The sequence below is a fragment of the Suricata suricatta genome, chromosome 8 (genome assembly GCF_006229205.1).
Source record: "Suricata suricatta isolate VVHF042 chromosome 8, meerkat_22Aug2017_6uvM2_HiC, whole genome shotgun sequence".
Lineage (NCBI taxonomy): Eukaryota > Metazoa > Chordata > Mammalia > Carnivora > Herpestidae > Suricata > Suricata suricatta.
Genome location: NC_043707.1, coordinates 132,790,849 through 132,808,789, shown reverse-complemented (window position 1 = coordinate 132,808,789; position 17,941 = coordinate 132,790,849). Strand labels below are relative to the sequence as shown.

General features: G+C 50.9%; 1 protein-coding gene across 1 annotated transcript in view; it reads left to right on the top strand.

Moving 5' to 3' along the window:
• VPS13D (vacuolar protein sorting 13 homolog D) overlaps nt 1-17,941 on the top strand; it is a 256,120-nt gene that overhangs the window by 197,903 nt on the left and 40,276 nt on the right. Inside the window, exons 65-66 of the mRNA XM_029945909.1 lie at nt 5,485-5,617; nt 8,507-8,702. Coding sequence (XP_029801769.1) covers nt 5,485-5,617; nt 8,507-8,702 — 329 coding nt within the window. The remainder of the gene's footprint in view (nt 1-5,484; nt 5,618-8,506; nt 8,703-17,941) is intronic.

Genomic DNA, 17,941 nt, shown 5'->3' with positions numbered 1-17,941 from the left:
AGCCGGGCTGGGAGCCGGGCTGGGAGCTGGGCCTTGCCGTCGCAGCTTTCTGGTCGGGAGGACATACGACGAGTCCCAGCGCTGCTCTCCCTGTCCCGTTATTTGTGGCCACTGTTTGCCCTGGTGACAAGAAAGGTACTGTCACCAGCAATTACTCCGTGGGACATGGATATTAAAGAGGAAATTTCCATTAGGTAAATAACTGTGAAAGAAGAACCCCAGAGAAGGGGGGAGGCGGGAGGAGAAATTCAAGCCCGAGCTCCTGTGACACCGGCCAAATACCTCTGGCATCCCGTGCTTGCTGAATATCATAAAAGGGTCAGGAAAACTGATCGGACCAAACAGAGCGACACAGTGTGAATTTTTCTCTTGCATTATTCTAGCATCTGCTTGGATGAAATCAACTGTCCCAAGCCCGGCCCCAAACCCCGGGCTAATTTGTAGCGGCTTCATTTCTACGGACAATGGGACTCCTTCTGTAAGGTGGGGTATTGACACCGAGTGCGTCAGCCATGAAGTAGAACTGGCATCTTGACGCGCTTCTGAGATTTTTACCCCCTTGTTGAAGACAGGGCTTTCCAGAAATTAATGACTTTGGACTGCAGCCAGAATTCACAAGCGTGGCATGCACTAAAGCCGCATTCGGTGAAGGAGGGGCAGGTCGGTGGTGCCCTTGCAAGAGTAAGAGCAGGTTTCCTCAAGGACATTCTGTTCCTTGGAAACTTTTCAGTCTTTTATGGACTTGAAATTGCTAAAAATGGGCTCTGTTGACTTAAGTCTCCCCCAGAGCTCCTTCTGGCATCCAGGTATTGTTTTTACCGAGGAGAGTTAACAAGTTTTTCTACAAATTTCCCTCTGAGTGCTAGTCCTTCCCCGGTGTGAGAGCTTTTCTGGCCCTGGACGCATAGCTTCCGCTTCTCTGAGGACACACATGCCAGGTGCCGGGCACCCTCAGTAGCCCCACGGAACCTGATTGTTCCCGTTTCGCAGGTGGAAAAACGAAAGTCCCGATAACACAGTACTGTTTTCACGGGCTGCCTTGCATGTATCAGGCTCTGTCCTCAGCGCTTCGTGTGTGTTGTCTGATCCTTCCGGCATTCCCTGTGGGTAGATAATCTCATTCCCATTTTGAAGAGGAGGACACGGCCTCCCAGAGGTGAAGTTACTTGTCCATGATCTCACGGCTATTGAGTGCCACAGAATCCAAAGTCAGGTGTGAAGTTCTTTCCGAGGTCCTTGAAGGCAGGAGGCAGACCCGGTCTCTGGTTGAGGACTGTCCTGTGCTAGCCTAGCACACGGTGTGCGTTCTGTGCGTGTCTGATTGGCTGGTGGGTCGACACATCAATCCCTGTGCTTGCTCGTATCCGTGGGGTTTGCAGCCTTTCCCCTGTTGCCTCTCAGATTAGTTTTCCCCTTATCTGAATTTCTGCCTCCGAGCTTCGTTCCCCATCTTGACATCCCTGAGCCTACCGAAGAGCATCTGCCCTGAAAATGTTTCAAAATGAGTGAGTTTCACTGCATTTGGCTTTTCTTTTTATTTTGCTTTAAAAAATTTTTTTTAATGTTTATTTAATTTTGAGAGAGAGAGAAAGAGACAGAGCATGAGCAGGGCAGGGCAGAGAGAGAGGGAGACACAGAATCTGAAGCAGGTTCCAGGCTCTGAGCTGTCAGCACAGAGCCAGATGTGGGGCTCAAACTCACAAACCTCAAGATCATGACTTGAGCTGAAGTCGGGCACTTAACCAACTGAGCCATCCAGGTGCCCCTGGCTTTTCTTTTTAAAATGCGTGGGCAGGACTGGGCATGGTAACGGATGTCCTGCCCCAGTCACTCCCACGTGGCACACTGTGGCTATGACAGGTACCTCTGCTGTGTTTTGACGATAGTGTTCTAACTCAAGGACACGGGTGAAATGACACTTCCTAACCCCAGAGAAGCCCAGTGCTGGAGGGCGCCGTACGGAGTGCTTACCGGAATCCCTACCCTCTCCAGCCCATGTTCCTACCCTATCTTTGAGGGAGAAATAAGATATGGGTATGATTTATTTTCCCACCGAGGTAGGGAACGAGAGAGATGGAATTAAGTATGACTAAGTGCTCCCACAGCGAGCGGAGGCCACAAGCTTTTGGTGCCCTGGATTCGTACTCAGAAGCCCAGCGGACTGGCCCAAGGCCCGGCCTCTTTGACCACGGCACCTTTCAACTCACTGGTTTCAGACTAGTTCCTTTAAAGTGTCTCTCCCCGTAAAATCTGATTAACCTCTAATCAGTACGAGTTTGGCTGGATCACAGATTTCAGCATCTCCCCGTTTCCTGAGTTGTCAGTCACAGTTACAAGGGTGAAGGCTTTGGTAATAGTTTCCTGTTAATAACATCTTTGTGTCCTTTATGTTGACCCACAAGTGACAAAAGACAAGTCCAGTTGGCTTGCATGAATCATTTGTTTACCCACAGAGAAGTGGGAATTCAGACAGAAGTCCTAGGGTAAGTAAGCTGAGTAGGGTGGGCACCTTTCCATAGCTGAGAGGCACATGGAAGAATCCAGCATTTAGAGGGAAGAGGGATCTCTTCCCCCACCCCTGCTGAGGTCGATGTGGTATTTTTGTGCTGAGAACGCCCAGGACCAGTCGGTGCTGGGGGGGGCGGGGAGGGGAAGGGGGCTGTGGCAGAAATCACTTGGCAGTTAAGCTTTTGGCACAGGCTCCCTCCTAAACCTTGGACATTGAACTTGTTTTATGGGTGGGGGCGGGGGTGGTGGTTAGAGGAGGGGGTTGTATTGGGCAGTTTGCCTCGGTGATTCTCTCATATTCTCTTAGGGGGGAAAATGTATTATAGGATTTTCCATTTCTTCCCAGTCGGCTGCCAGAAATCAGTAGTCAGGACCTTAATGTCTGTTCCAAGGAAAGACCTCTTTTCGAGGAACACGAGAGTCGGAGGCAGTGGGGGAGACCCGGACGAGGCTCCGGAAGGCACCCGTCAGGCCCGACAAGCGCCTCTGAGGAGGACCCCTTCACTGGGCGCCGCCTCACCTCTTCTGTGGCGTCAGGGAGAAGCGTTTTTGTCCAGACCCCCAGGGGAGAGCGCTGGCAACCTACATGGTTCCAGAAGGGAGCGGGGATGCCTTTTTTTTTTGACCCTTCAAACAAGGGCCACATTTTCCTGGTCTCCCTCGATTTGCAAGTGTTTCAGTTTGTGTCTGGCCCTCACTGCTGTCCGTCTCACGCATGGGGATTGCTACCTTCCCAGTGAGGCCGTCATCCTGGGGCAGAGGTCTCGGGCTATCTCTGTGTCCTCGGCAGTTCAGAAATGTGGGCCGGGCCCACAGTAAGTGCTTAATAAAGATGTCCTAACTTGGATCGTCGATCACACACTGTCAGAGCTGGAAAGGATTTTGGAAACCACCAAGTCCTGCACTCTAATTTTAAAGATGGTGCCGCTCCAGAGACTCATTTTGGAGGCTGGTGTTTATCTGCTGGAAGGAGGGGGTTTTGTTTTGGTTTATGTCAAAGCCTAGTGCAAATGACCATAATTCTAAACCTTCGAGAGGCTTTCCTCATGGCGCAGGATGTCCCTGCTTGGACTAGTAGCTGCGCACTGGTAACAGGGAAGAGCGCTGACTGGACCCCAGGCGCTGAGCCCCCGTCTCCGTTCCTCCAGCCACGTGGCCTGTGGGTGCCGTCGCCACGGCAGATGCCGCCGGGAGGCTGGGCAGGGGGGCACCTGGCTCAGGCTCCTGCAGCTGCGGGAACGGCTGGGGCGGGACTGGAATCTGGTCTGGTCACAGGCCCAAACTCCGCGGTGGCCCTCCAGCGGGATCCCTGACTGAAGCCCCATTTAGTGATTCACAGCGCTGGCTTTGCAACATTGCGTGGCGTCTCCGTCCTGAAGGCACTTGTAAAATTAGTTTTCATTAACTTTAGCTCTCCAGTTAGACGCAGAGGGGGCGGGGAGGCAGGGCCTAAAGCAGATAATGATAGGGAGTGCATCTCCCGAGAGGGCAGTAATCACTGCCCTAGATCTCAGAAGCATTTAGGCCGAGTCAAAGGAATGAGTGTTCCCATCTCTTGCTCCGGAAACCACTGCTCTACCTCGAGTTACTGGTTCTTCCCCTGGTCCCTCTTCTGTGCCCAGAACTCCCCTTTTCCTGTCCCTGTGTCACAAAGCCTCAGGCCTGGTGGCTTCCAGGGCACACCTGTGTAAAACGCGCCCCTTGCCAAACCAGCATGGCCTGAGGCCCCCGGAGGCCAGGCTGCCCAGTGTCCTGGGTCTTCAAGGCGGGCTGTTTGGCCTTGAATCTTTGCACGGAGCTCAGTATCTAAATAGCATTCCTGTGAGTTTTCTAAAAGGTTAGTCCTGGGTCACTGGCACTTAACCCACTTGTTTTGGTAGATCCTTCCCGAGAAGGTTAATTATATATTTGATATCCTTTCCTCTTTATGCCTGAATGATGAGGATAAGTACCCTGTGGTTTATTAACTGTCACTTTAAACCTTTTCAGATTGTCTTGTGACAAAACAGAGTTTTATGTCCTTTTTATCCGGCTTTGATGGATGAGACAGCTTCTCTGGTAAAAGAATGCCAGGATAAATAAGATCTTTCTCTGATTTGTGGGGGAGGAGTTTGCACTGGAAGTCATGAGTTCAAGTCTGCCATTTCGCATGAAAGGTGACCTGACCTGTTAACCTTTCCATATATTTCATTTTCCCTTGTGACAAATGGGGCTGGGCACATAGGCACTTGGTAATTGCTAAGGAAGTGAAAGAAAAGACACTGCTGCAGACCGTTCGATATCTCTAAAAGGTTTGGCACCAAACCCTGCAGCAACAATTTGCCATGCTTCCTATTTTTTTTTAAATTTTTTTTAATGTTTTTTATTTATTTTTGATACAGAGAGAGACAGAGCATGAAAGGGGGAGGGTCAGAGAGAGGGAGATACAGAATCGGAAGCAGGCTCCAGGCTCTGAGCTAGCTGTCAGCACAGAGCCCGACGCGGGGCTCGAACCCACGAACGTGAGATCTGACCTGAGCCAAAGCCGGAGGCTTAACTGACTGAGCCACCCAGGTGCCCCAACCATGCTTCCTATTTTGAATCCCACTGATTTCCCACAGCAGAGAGCCTCTGTCCTTAACATTGTAGAACCCCAGCACTTCCCTCGCCCCCACGACATCATTGTGTTATACGTTTTTTTTTTCTCGGTGACTTTGCAGGAGGGCTGTGGGAGGTGGATGCTGTGGCGGGCGGGTAGCAGTCGTCCTGCGAGCCTTGGGTCCCCCAGTGTCGGCATCCTCCGGTCTCACGCGTCCAGAGCCTGGAGGGCCTGTCTCCCGGGGCGCACGGTCTGTGGGACTCAGCAGTTACTCTCTCTCTCCGTTGGTGTTTACTGAATCCCAGCTAGGAGCAAGGGAAGGTATTTATTTAGAATCATCAAAGCAGCAAAAATAGCGCCGAGGCTTTACCCTTCCTTCTGTCTTTCATTCGTTCCAGTTTGCGGGGACGCTGTCCGACGGCTTAGGGAAGACGATGGACAATCGCCACCAGTCGGAGCGGGAGTACATCAGGTACCACGCGGCCACGAGCGGGGAGCACCTGGTCGCCGGCATCCATGGCCTGGCCCACGGTAAGTCCGCTTGGCAGGAGCCCGGCCCTCCTGCCCCAGCTGCTCGGGGCCCTTCGCACCCATCCGATTGCAGGCGGGCCTCCGGGCCGGGAGCGTGTGTCCCCGAGAGCCCTCCCGGCTGTCCTGCTCCACCCGCCTCGCAGCCAAACCGGCTCCGCCTGTGGCAAGCCTTCGTTTATTTTCTCGCCGGGGCACACACCGCAGTCCCTTCCTGTTCTATGGCTTCTGTCCCCAAGTGTCCTGTGGTGTAGTCAGCTGGACCCTTGTCTAGAATACGGACTTGTTGCTTCGAGACTCGCCTTCTGCTTACAGAGCGTTCCTTCCGCAGCACGTGAGGTGTGAGCCGGCTGCCGGGCTTTGGGCCCGGGTGTTCTTGAGTCTTGTGTAAATGCACGCTCACCTGGATTGTAAATCCGCGTGTCCAAGAGACGTCAGTGATGGCGTGGAGGTAGCAAGCCTCTGAATCTGTACGAATTCTGCCCTTCAATGTTTACCTCCAACCCATTAGCCTTTTGATGTGTTTTCTCTCCACCACTTCTTAGTGTGGCATTCAAGGCCCCCGGGAATGTGCACCCAACCAACTCTGCCGACCACTGTCCCCCCGCCACACCGTACTTCAGCCACCCGAAGCCGTGTGTTGTTCCCCAGATGTGCTTGCTCACTCGCGTTCCTTCTGCCTCACTTCCTTTCTGGCAAAATCCCACTGAACCCAGGAGTCTCAACTCAAGTGGCGTTTGGTCCACTGTCCCCCGTCAGAATTAGCGCTGATGAGGGCACATGTGGCCGTCCGGGTTGTGTCTCCAGCCAGCTGTGTGCGCGTCTTGCTTTCCTGAGAGATGGGGAAGGTCCGGAGAGAGGAGCCCATTCTATATTCACCTTTCTCCCCCAGCCCCGCACTCGATACCTGGCGTGCAGCTCATGCTCGGTGACGCTAAGGAAACCGCACTGTTTGTACCAGATTCTTAGCAATAATCTGAAGCTATCAGACGTCCTATCAAGACTGATCAAGTGTAGGTTATCTCCATTTGGAAGAAGCAGGAATGTGGATAATAATTTAAAAAACCCTTTTTCTTTTCAGGCTTGGGACACAGTGTTTAGGACAGAGTTTTTGTTTATCAGTTTTTCTCACTGTGAGGTTTGGATCAAAATGCCTTTACTTTTCCTAAGCCTGCCCAAGTGCAAAGGGAGCTGCCCCAAAGGGCACATCAAGGCAGGAGTAAAATTTAGCTGACGTTCATCTGTCCACGGACTCAGAAAGTTGGTTGTTGGGCGGCCACGTGGGGTGAAAGGCTTGCTCATTCTTCCCAGCCAGGATAATGAGAGTGCACAGGACTTGGAGGGACTGTTTTCTAAAGAATGTAAAATGCTTTACTGGGTATCATTGCCTGTATCTGTCGAGCACCTTGGGGTGTGGAGAGAAAGTATAGTTGTCCTCACTTTTCAGACGGACACGGCAGCATGCTGAGAAAATGGGTGACTGGTTCAAGGTTGGTTGCAAAATCCCCTCCAGCCGGGGACCCTTCATGTAAAATGTGCAGCATCTCCGGGGACAGGGAGCCTCATGCAAGGAGTTTCCGTGAAGCTCTGGATGGCACGCAAGTGACGTCCTTCTTCCTTCAGGATGAAAAAATTGTGCCTTTAAAAAAAATTATTGATTTTAAGAGAGAGAGCTGGGGAGGGGCAGAGAAAGAATCCCAAGCAGGCTCTGCACTGTCAGCACAGAGCCCGACGTGGGGCTCAGTCCCACAAACTGCGAAATCATGACCAGACTTGAGATCAAGAGTCAGACACTTACCCGACTGAGCCACCCAGGTGCCCCCAGGATGAAAAACATCCTTAAATGATAACAAGAACCAGAATCCATTCCGTCTCGTTGGTTTAAGAACTGGGAGTCCTGCTCAGCCTTCTCTGCAGGCCCCTCCTGTGCCAGGGTCAGCAATGGCTGCCTCTCTGTGCACACGGTTCCAAAGGCCGGGAGAGGGCTGCGGCCCCACTAGAGCGGGTGGACCCGGAATCCAGAAGACACGTCGTGGACTGTTAGTGCTGTTAGTGCGTTCTCACCCAGAGAGTTTGTTTGCCGATTTGTCTCACTAGAGCTGAGGAAGCTAGAGAGCTTCCCCGTGCCCCCACCGTCAAAGGGTAAACACGCCTTGAGTGTCCCTGGCACACATCCTGGAAGTGCTCTCCGGACAGGGCCCCACTTCCTCCCTGTAACGCCGGTGACCTCTCCAGCCTCTGCCAACTTCTGGCCACTTTTGAGGCTCTTTAAGGTCATTGCTGACAACTTGCAAAATGTTTGGAATGTGTTTTTGACTTAGATTGGTCTTTGGAACAGACTCCATTGAGAGTCCTGGCTGGTTTGGGCAGGTTTGGGGAGGGGGGCATGCCTTTCATCAAGGCCTCATGATTTACTCATTACCTAAGCCCAGTTTCAGCAGAGGGTGCAGCGGTTTTTACTTGTTTCAGACGGCTGGTGGTGTTGGCCAGTCACGTGCTGTGGAGCTGTGCTTGGTTCTCTCTGCCTTATATTTCATGAGGTCCCAGGTTTCCCCGAAGTCTGTTGATTTAGTCCTGTTGTCCACGACGTCTCCTGCATGCCCGTGTGCTTCCCAAATCCTAGAGCGGGAAAGTAGCCACTGTTAACCTCTTAGGTTTTCTTTGATTCTTTAAACGGCAACACACTGTACTTCAGACTAACGTGTGATATATACGCTCTGAGTCCCCACTGGTGTCCCAGCTAGAGCTGGCGTGCCTGCGGCCTATTGAGAGGTCAACAGAATGCCCCTGCGTCACCTAGCCAGGTACATGGACTTGATGGGGTTTGGCCTTGAACGTGTTTGCTTCTGTCCATGGCCGGTTACAGTGGCCTTTGTCTCTCCTGCTCTCTAGGCATCATTGGCGGGCTGACCAGTGTGATAACCTCAACGGTGGAAGGAGTTAAAACAGAAGGGGGTGTCAGCGGCTTCATTTCTGGCCTTGGAAAAGGACTCGTTGGCACTGTAACCAAGCCGGTGGCAGGCGCCCTGGATTTTGCATCGGAAACGGCCCAGGCGGTGAGGGACACAGCCACGCTCAGTGGCCCCAGGTCAGTGGTCACGGATGGAGTCGCTTTTGCAACTTCCATCTCAGATCTGCTGCCTCTCCTGATCCATGCTGACGTGTGTAATCATGTACTGTCTGCCGTAGTGCTATGGTGTGTCTAAAACTTGAATCCGTGTACCTAAAACTTCTGATCTGCCTGCTATAAATAACGTGAAAATAAGGCACAAAAATCGGGCATGAATTTTTCTCGAGATCTATATCTGTATCTATCCACCTATATCTGCGTCTGTAATTTATTTATATATAAAATACTGTGTTGTTTTTCATTAGAGGGGTCAGAAATAGGATTGCACCCTCACGGCTTCCCCTGTTCACCAAACTAACTAGATCCGCCGCATTCCCGTTAAGAAAACTGTGGGGCTGCAGGCTGTGTCTGGCTCCTAGGCTCCATGGCAAGGTTCTCGAAACCCTGCCATTGCCGGTCACCAAGTGAGTCTGTCCTGTCTTTGTGCCCCCTCCACTCGGACGTGCCAGCCAGTCCCGCAGCCTCATGAAGGGTTCCCCAGGTGGGCTGGCCGCTTCCCTGCGGGACGCCATCCTGCCCTGGTACCAGGCAAGATGGTGCCGTGACACCAGGGAGGGTGGAAACTGGGGCAGCCCGAGTGACCCCACATCTCACAGGACCCGTCTGCTTTAACGCAGTTCCTCGTGTCAGTCGCCTGGTTGAGCCTTCCTTTTTCGGTGACTAATTGGGGATCCTCTCAACAGAGGGTAGAATGAGTGGTACAGTTCCCAGCCAAGTGGGATGCCACTTAAGCCCAGAAGGATTTCTCTGCCCCCTGGTCAACAGATATCCCTGAGTGAATTAGTGTGCCCTTTTAGGATGCCAGGGGCCTGGCGCTGTCGCTCCCTCAAACAGGATTCAAAGTGAAATCATCCCCAACTAAAATGAATCCGTTTGTCTGCACCAGGAAATGCTCCCGATGACGCGTTACTGCAGGGGAGATGCTTCAGACTGTGGGCTGGGACCGGGTGGTGTGTTCTGCCAGAACGTCTTCCATCTGGAAGCAGCTGCTCTTTACAAAAGGGTCTGTAGCGTTTGCTTTAGTTAAGTTACGTTCTACTCAGATACAAGCTGGAGCAATCCTTGAGTATTTATGAAGGTGGGGAGGGCTGTAGGGGCCATCCAAAGTATTTCCAGTTTTTCTACGGCTGCCGGAAGCCCCAGAATACCTCCAGTGTTTTGTTAGGACAGTAGGACCTGATGACCATGTGAGTGAGAGCAGGAGGTCTCTCCGAGTTCCGAAGGACCATCCTCATTCATAAAATCCCCAAGTGGTCAAGGGATCGAGAGTGTGTTTCACAAGGGGTCTGAGGTACAGGCGTTTGATTTTTAAAATTTCATTTTGTGCTGAGAACTTCGATGATGTCACCCGAAAGACATGACTGGAATTTTCTACCGTTTGAAGGTCTTGGTAGACTTTTGCCCTTATCCAGCAAGGCACAAAATGGCTGCCGCAGCAAGACAGGTGTCCTGGCCATTTTCACTGGTTGTCCAGCATTGCCGTAGCAGGGTCCATGCCGTGTCACCCATGTGTCCCGTTGGTCATACGCTTCTGGTCAGTAAATACCGATCGGACGTTTTCTGAGAAGTCAGTGTTGTGAACGTGGCAGAGCGCAAGGCCGGCCCTGCCTTCCTAGGGCTTACGGTGCGGTGGGGGAGCAAACATGAAACAAGAATCATACAGCCATCGCAGTGATCTGAATTTGCGGAAATTGTGACAAATGACCCGGGAGATTTCCAGGGTGCTGTGAGACTGTGTCCTCAGAGGAGGCGCGGGGGACAAGGAGGTGGGCCAGCAGTGGCCATGGGGCCAGGAAAGGCTCTTCTGGGGAGGTGCTGTTGAGTCCGATGCGCTGTGCGCTGTGCCCCGGGGCCGCCCGGGAAGTGCTAGTTGAGATGAAGCCTAAAGTGGACGCTGGGGTTGGCCAGGTGAAGGGAAGAGGGAACCCCATTCCAGGTAAACGGGGTACAGGGAAGCTGCATGACTTGCCTGAAAACAAACAGCGGCCGGGCATTCTAGTTACAGCTTGGCTGCAAAGTCCCCGGAGCTGCTGTCTTTGTAGCCCATCAATCCCAGAAACAAAAGCTACAGTCGTAGGGGAGGAGTGGCCCGGTAGTCGGCTCGGGGAGCCGGGAGCTGAAATGAGGGGGAAATAAGCTTCTGCATCTCCTCTCTAATCTCCAAGGAGCCACTAGTGGGAGAGCCCCGGCTGACGTTAGCAGAGGTGAGCAGGTCATGTGCTGACCACCTAACGGGAGCCTCAGAGCTTTGGCCCTTTACCCCTCATTGCACTGGAAAGGCATTATAGATTCCTCTGAGCCACTTGGACCAATTTCCCTGGGTCTGGGTCCCAGAGTAGGTTATTAACGAGGACCCGTCTGTGAGAGAGAAAGAAAAGAACACTTGGCCTGGAGCGCAGAAGGTCTGGGTCCCAGCCCCCTTCTTGGCTTTAGGCCCTTGGTCAAGTCTCTTCGCCTCCTTAAGCCTCAGTCTTTTCATCTATAAATTGGGGATAAATATACCTGTCTGTTTTATTCCCTCTCTCAGAGGTCTGAAGCCCAACCAGAATTATTTTAACGTGGCTGCTGTAAGGAACTGTAAAATGCTGGACAGCCCGATTCCGGGAAGTCACACAGATTCTTGCAGGTGGAGAAATGTTTCGGGGCCTGGGGGGTTTGTTCTGATGACCCTGTGCTCTCTCAGGAACATGCTAGCTCCACCACGGGACAAATCACCCTGGTTTCTTGGAAGTGAGTTATAACCATCTCCAACCATCCCAGTTGACTGAACGGGATCCAGGGGTGTTACTCAGGGTTTTTCCCCACTGTTTAGACAACAGGGACTAACAAATGATTTGAAGGGATTAGAAGTGAGATTCTGACCGAGGGCTGACCTGAGCCCAGGGACCGAGCCAGGAATAGAACCCAGGAGCCCAAGAGTTCTGCCTCTGCGTCTGCTCTTGGATCGAGCCTTTCTGCTTCCTTTGTACTAGTGCATCCACGTGAGGGCTTAGATCTTAGCATCTCTGTTTTTCAGTGACTCAGATTTTAAGCAGATGATAGCAAAGTCAGCCATAAGACTGCGAAAGAATACTCCTGCCAGTAATCCATCTGAAAAGTGGCCTTACAGGAAATACTGGCTCCTTTTCGTGTTTATTTGAACATGATTTTATTTCTAGGGAACCCCTCCGCCTTTGAGTTCTTTTAGATTAAAATACTTTCAAGTTCCTCTCCTTGGTGGAGCGAGCAGCCATTCCACAACGACAGTCCCCTACCTTCTCCCCCAAGTTTTCCACGCCATCTAACCGTGCTTGGGGAGGCAGGTGGGGGTGGGGGGAGAAGAGGGCGGGGGCCAGCGGAGCCTCTGGCCTCCACGTGAACGTTGTAGACCAGTATCCCCTGCTGCATGTGTTAACTGGACAAGTATGTGTGGTTTGGAACCGAAGTAAGAAGCCTTTTCCAAGGCAGCGTTCTGCTGGCTCTGGTTGCGTCTTCTCGTCTACGTGTATCGGGGCGCGTTTGTTCCCAAGTAAAGTTTGTGAAAGTGGCACAGATGCAGCCATGCTCACGGTGCCACGGAAGCCACATCAAACAGGCCACGCGTGCCCTGTTCCTGCATGTGTGGTGGTAACTGATGGTAGTCATCGCAAAGATACTTGGGGACGAAGCCACAGAGACCTGGGAGCGGCCATTTCACAAGGGAAAGCACAGCAGCGTTGAAGAGAGAGGAGTATTGGACTCTGGGCCGTGTATTTGCTTGGTTATTTTGTAATACCCAAGATTTCTTTATCGTCCCCAGAAACCAGAAACCGCCAGGGAGACCGAGTCACGCATGCAAAAGCAAAGGGCTTTATTATGGGTTTCGGCTCGCCTGGGCCTAAACTCGGGCTCACAGACTTTACCGAAGCGGTGGATCCATGCTGAGAACCCCCAAACAAAGGGGGGGCAGGGCTTTTATGAGTTTGGGAAGGGGGAGTTACAGGAATCCAATTATTATTGACAGGTTTATCCAATCACAACATTTAGAGTGTTAGCCAATCAGAGTAGACTCAGGACCCAGGACCCTCACAGAGGGTGTAACTAGCCATGGGCCTGCCCTTAGGGATGTGAAGGGTATTACAAGGGTGGTCCCTCTTGCCTTGGGCAATGTGTGCCCTTCTATGGTCTCAAACCTGCGGCCTTACAATTTCTCTAAATCCCCTCAGTCATAGGAACGTAGCGGATGAAGGCCCTGAGGTTGCTTCCAGAGTATTTCTTCACCTTTTTAGTCAAGACCCAAAACGGGGAGAGAAGTGGGAGCCGGCAGAACTTGAAATATTTAAACGGATTTAGCAAAGCTCCAGAGTGTCGGAGCTTATCTCCTTATTTAAGTTGGAGAAGGAGGACCGGGAATTTGAAGGTCGTGATAGGTCAGTGTTTAAGAACATAGCCGGCAGGACTCCGATAATGCGCTGCAATCCCAGGACCCCCGTGTTGCGCGTGTAGGTGTAAATTCTAGGGGCTCGGAGAGCTTGTGCATGACCTCTGGGTTGATTTCGCAGGAAAGATGGATGGTGGGCATATTTGACCTTTTCAGTAAAAACACTCCCAAGACACCACCCAAAATTTGTTAAAGACACTTCCTGCTGATGGCCTCCCGGATACGAAATTGCAGTGGATTCTCTTAAGGAAAAGCCCTTTTTTGTTCCTGGGTTTGCTCCTACCCATGACCCTCCAGGATCGAAGGGAAGGCCTCTAGGGTCCGCAGAGCCTGGACGCAGTCAGGTCGGACAGGTCGGAAACCGGTCCACGGGGGGCGTAGCAGATACTTTTACTGCGCTTTCATCCCAGCTGGGAAATGCTGCTTGTAATCATCCTGCCCCGAAGGCAGCCGTTTGCTCCTCTTGGGATCACACATAACACATCAAACAGAATTGGTTTGAATTGAGCCTCGAGGAAACTTCCGAAGATTAAAATCTTAATAAAAATCAAAGTGTTTATTAGGCTCCACCAGGGCGGTCAGTGTTTCCCACCAGCGTTCCACGAGGGCAGAGGGGAGCGGACTGACACCCGGTGCGTCTGGCGCCCGAAGCAACTCCAGGACTGTTCGGAAAGTTTCTGTTTTATCTTAAGACTGTAAATAGCTTTACATTTTATCGCAGGTTTGTTTTCATAACTTCATGTTTTTAGTTGCTACCTAGTGAAAGCAGCCCTTCACTAAGACACACCGGAGGCGTCCTTTAGCGACCGCCACTCCTGCTCCTTGAAGAACTTCAAGATAACTTCCCAGATAGGTCCCGTTGCCCCCGGTAGCACTGATGTGAGGACAGGCATCCGCGCACGAGTGAAAAGCGAAGCCCAGTACATACTTAGTTCTGATGCTCTGCTTCTGATCTTTGGCCATATCTGTCTGGCGGCTTGATAGCTCTCTGCTGCGGGGCAGTCGGGGAATCGGGTGACCTGCCGTTTTATCACGAGAAGGAATTTGATTTTCATGAAACTGAAGAACGATCGATCGATCGCTATGTCCGTCCGAAGAGAAGGGACTATTCACACCTCTCCTCTGTTGTCCGAGGGCGGCATACTGGGTCCAGGGCAGCCACTCTGCCTGTCCTCTGCTGCCCGTGGGGACGTGTGAGATGAGAGCCGCCTGTTCTCACTTCCTGCTCCTGCCAACCCAGACCTTTCCCGAGAATGCCCAAAGGACGATGGAGCCTTTTCTCACTCCTCCTGAGCACCCCCCACAGAAGAAACAGCTTTTGGAGCTGCGTTAGGATGTAGGATAGCTCACTCGGGTCTAAAATTAAGCTGATGAAGTTACAGGATAAGATATTTTTTGGAAACACCCTAACAGTCTTTCATGCCTCCAAAATTCCTCTCACACGAACACAGAGAAATCTTTTTTTCCCCCCTAAGACTGACTTCTTCCCTCTTGCTGAACTGCAGATACCAGAGTCACCTCTCACTCAAGGCTGCAGGCGATGCCGTTCTCATTATGACATCACTTACGGAAGGCTCAGGTCTGTTGCTGAAAAAAATGGAAACCCACACACCCATCTGAGAAGAGCCTTCGTTTCTGAAATCCCACAACTCATTTTTATGCAAGATTGTCTGTTGGGGGGGACACTTTTTTGGTCATGGCACATTATAATCATTTCTAGAAAGGAGAGTGTCTATTTTTTGCCATTTTTTAGCACACGGAGATGACTGGCTTCATGGAAATGGCAAATCCTGCTTCCAAAAGTGTAAAAAAAAAAATGGAGTGAGGCATGTGTGTCCTCAGAGTATAATCCTTGAATCTCAACCAGCAGGTCACAGAGAATAGACTGGAAAGTATAAATTGCTTTCTGGTTTTGGTTTCTTCCATTTAAAAAGTGTAGAATGCATTTGACCATTGTACGTGTGGAGTCCTTTCCTCGTTCAGGGACTTGATTTGTGAAACTCTGGAATGACCGCATTTGAGATTTTGGGTTTGAACCTCAAGAGAAACGGAGCGGTGTATTTCTTCCTGAGAGAAATTTGTATGTTGTGCATCAGAAAAGGAGGAAAAGCCATATCCTGTTTATGGAATTCCTCTGCAAAGGCGGTAGGTTCACTTACACTCAGGTTTTGATGACTACCCTTGTGTCTTCGGTGGGTTCCCCTTACAGAGTCGTCCCTCTCTGCCCAGCAGGAAATTGGAATCCTCCTTAAAGAGGGGGGTCCAGGTTTGAGTTCAGATCCCCTACTCCCAGAAAGCTTGAGTGCGGGATAAATCTGAGGTACGTAGGGGGCCGGTGGGCCAGGAGGGGATTAGAGACGATAGTGTTGTGTTACAAGTAAGAGCTTGTAATCTTGGGGGAAGACAAGGGAGGCTGGCGGGCTCTAATTCGCCCAGGGTTTTCCTGGCCCAGGACCTTTATTTAGTAATCTCTTACTTGACCGCCTCTCAAAGACAGATTCTTGCTAAGTTTCTCACTAATGTGTCAAGTAGGGGAAAATAAGATTGAATTTGTATAGTATTTTAATCACAAATCATTTACAAGAAAGAATTTTGTTATATCAGGCTTATATAACTCAAATTGGGTTGACAGTGTTACTAAACTATATCCTTAGTGGATTTGCTTTGCTACACAGAGGAAACGGATTGCTCATTAGCACAAAATGTATCCATCCATGTGGGTCCTTTTAGAACAGAGGCCCTCAAGATATGGCTTGAGGACCCCTAGGGAGGCCCACTTTCCCAGAATCCGTAAGGCCAAACTCATTTTATGTATTTATGTAGCAACTCATAGGTGGCTAGATAGTTAAATAACCAGCGTTATAACGATGTTCCCTAACGGACGTACACGGTGGTGTTTTCCGGAAGCTACACGGTGTGTGATCCTGCACACACTGATGGAGTGTACAAGCAGATAAGAAAACGCAACTGTTTTCTATTAAGCCAGACTTCAGGAGATCTGCAGTGCTGAGAAGCACTGCCGCTCTGCGCACCTTCTGCGGCTCTGTGACTATGCCACCAGCCAACGAACACCTGTCCCGGGTTCCCTTCCGTGACAGGATGCTCTGTGTGAAAGCGTGATGATGAGCCATCATCCTGCTGGGAAATAGCACCCGTCGGCAGGGGCGGATGAACGTGGATTAAACTTCGGGAGCCCCCGTGATAGGATGCTTCACGTTGGCTTCCTGCCGACGCTTGTCAGCCCTCCTGGTTTGCTCCTGACGTTTACTGGGTTTCTTGAGGTAACAACTGGAAAGATTTCATTACATGCCAGAAAGACCTCTTACAATAACTTACCTAATTTAGTCCTTCACCTTAACCTACCCTCCCAATAAATTTTAACTCTGGCAGCATGGCGAGCGGGGAGCACGTCACTTCAGAGCACAAGGCCGTCTTGTCAAAGGGCCGCTGGCTCCGACCAGCACTGCCCTCGGCTCTTCCAGGAAATGGAGAAGGTAGATCTAGGTCACAGGTTCACGTGGGCAAAACCTCAGCTTTCTCCCCGAGCCAAGCTGGTGGAGCAGGACAAACCCACAAGTATTTGGATAAGCTCCTTTGAACTCTTGGTGAATGGCAGTCTTTATGAGGCAGTTCTGTGTTCACACCAGAGGCCGCTCCCAGTAGACTCTCCCCAGCCGTACTTCAAACACAGATGATGCCAGGGGTGACCCAGGCGGCATCATAAAATCCCGGGGACCGCAGGGAACTTCAGAGGAGGGTCCGAGCCGAACTCTACTTCTCATTATGAGGATGGACCACAGGAATCCTGGCTAATCCTACTAGGGTAGGACTTGTTGGATCCGCTGGAACCTCCCTGAGTTCTGCAGAGTCGGCAGAGGACAGAGCTCCTGGGTTCTCTAGACTTTCCAGATCTACCCTGGCTGCACAGTTAAGGTGGCGGTGACTGGCCCCCGTGCGCCTCCTTAGGCGTGAGAAGCCAGTTACCGTGTGTGTTTTCCTATCCCTTGTGAAACGGTGGGAGCCTCTAAGAGTTTCTGCGTCTTTGAATTGTTGAGGGGCCCCATTGATTCGGTTTAGCTAATTCTAAATGTGTGATACTCCGATCCAATTGCTTAGGAAACGCGCTGGTTCAAGTGTAGGCAAATTGACAGTAGAAATTCATTACTTGGTTAGGCACTGACCTCCTGCTACGTTCCAGGCCTACGATCGGTGTAAGTGCCGAGAATATTTAAATACTTGAGGACAAACTGCCTTGAAGAATCTTCCAGATTCTTGAGAATCACCAAGCTGTTATTCTTAAATTGGCCTCGCGTGTTTGCAAAAGCTGCCTTTCTCTAGGTTTCTTGAAGTACCCCCGTTGTTAGTGACTTGCTTTCCTGTTCTTGAAAACTGCAAAGTTGCGTCTGTGTCGTGGTGGTGTGTACTGGGGGGGGGCTTGGTGAGTTACAGGCCATTTTTCCGGCTTTGCTAACAGGTTTCTCGAAGCTCTTGAAAGATCTCTACTTTTCCTCTCTTATATGTTTTTATCTTCTCAAACTAAATTTTATTTTGTCAAAGTAAATGCATGTCCACACTGTTAAACGTTGAAGACTTCTACATGTCCGAAAGTAAAAACCAGCAGTCTCCTGCCTCAGTTTCCCCTGGTCCCCCACAGGCAACCTCTTTCAACACTTTTGGCTGCTGCTTTGATTTGGAGGTATTTATTTTATTTTTTCTTTAAAACAAAAAGGGCTATTTCTTGATTTTGTTTGACTTCCTGTTACTGTACATACATAACTCCCTCTCCGTCTTTTTCAGT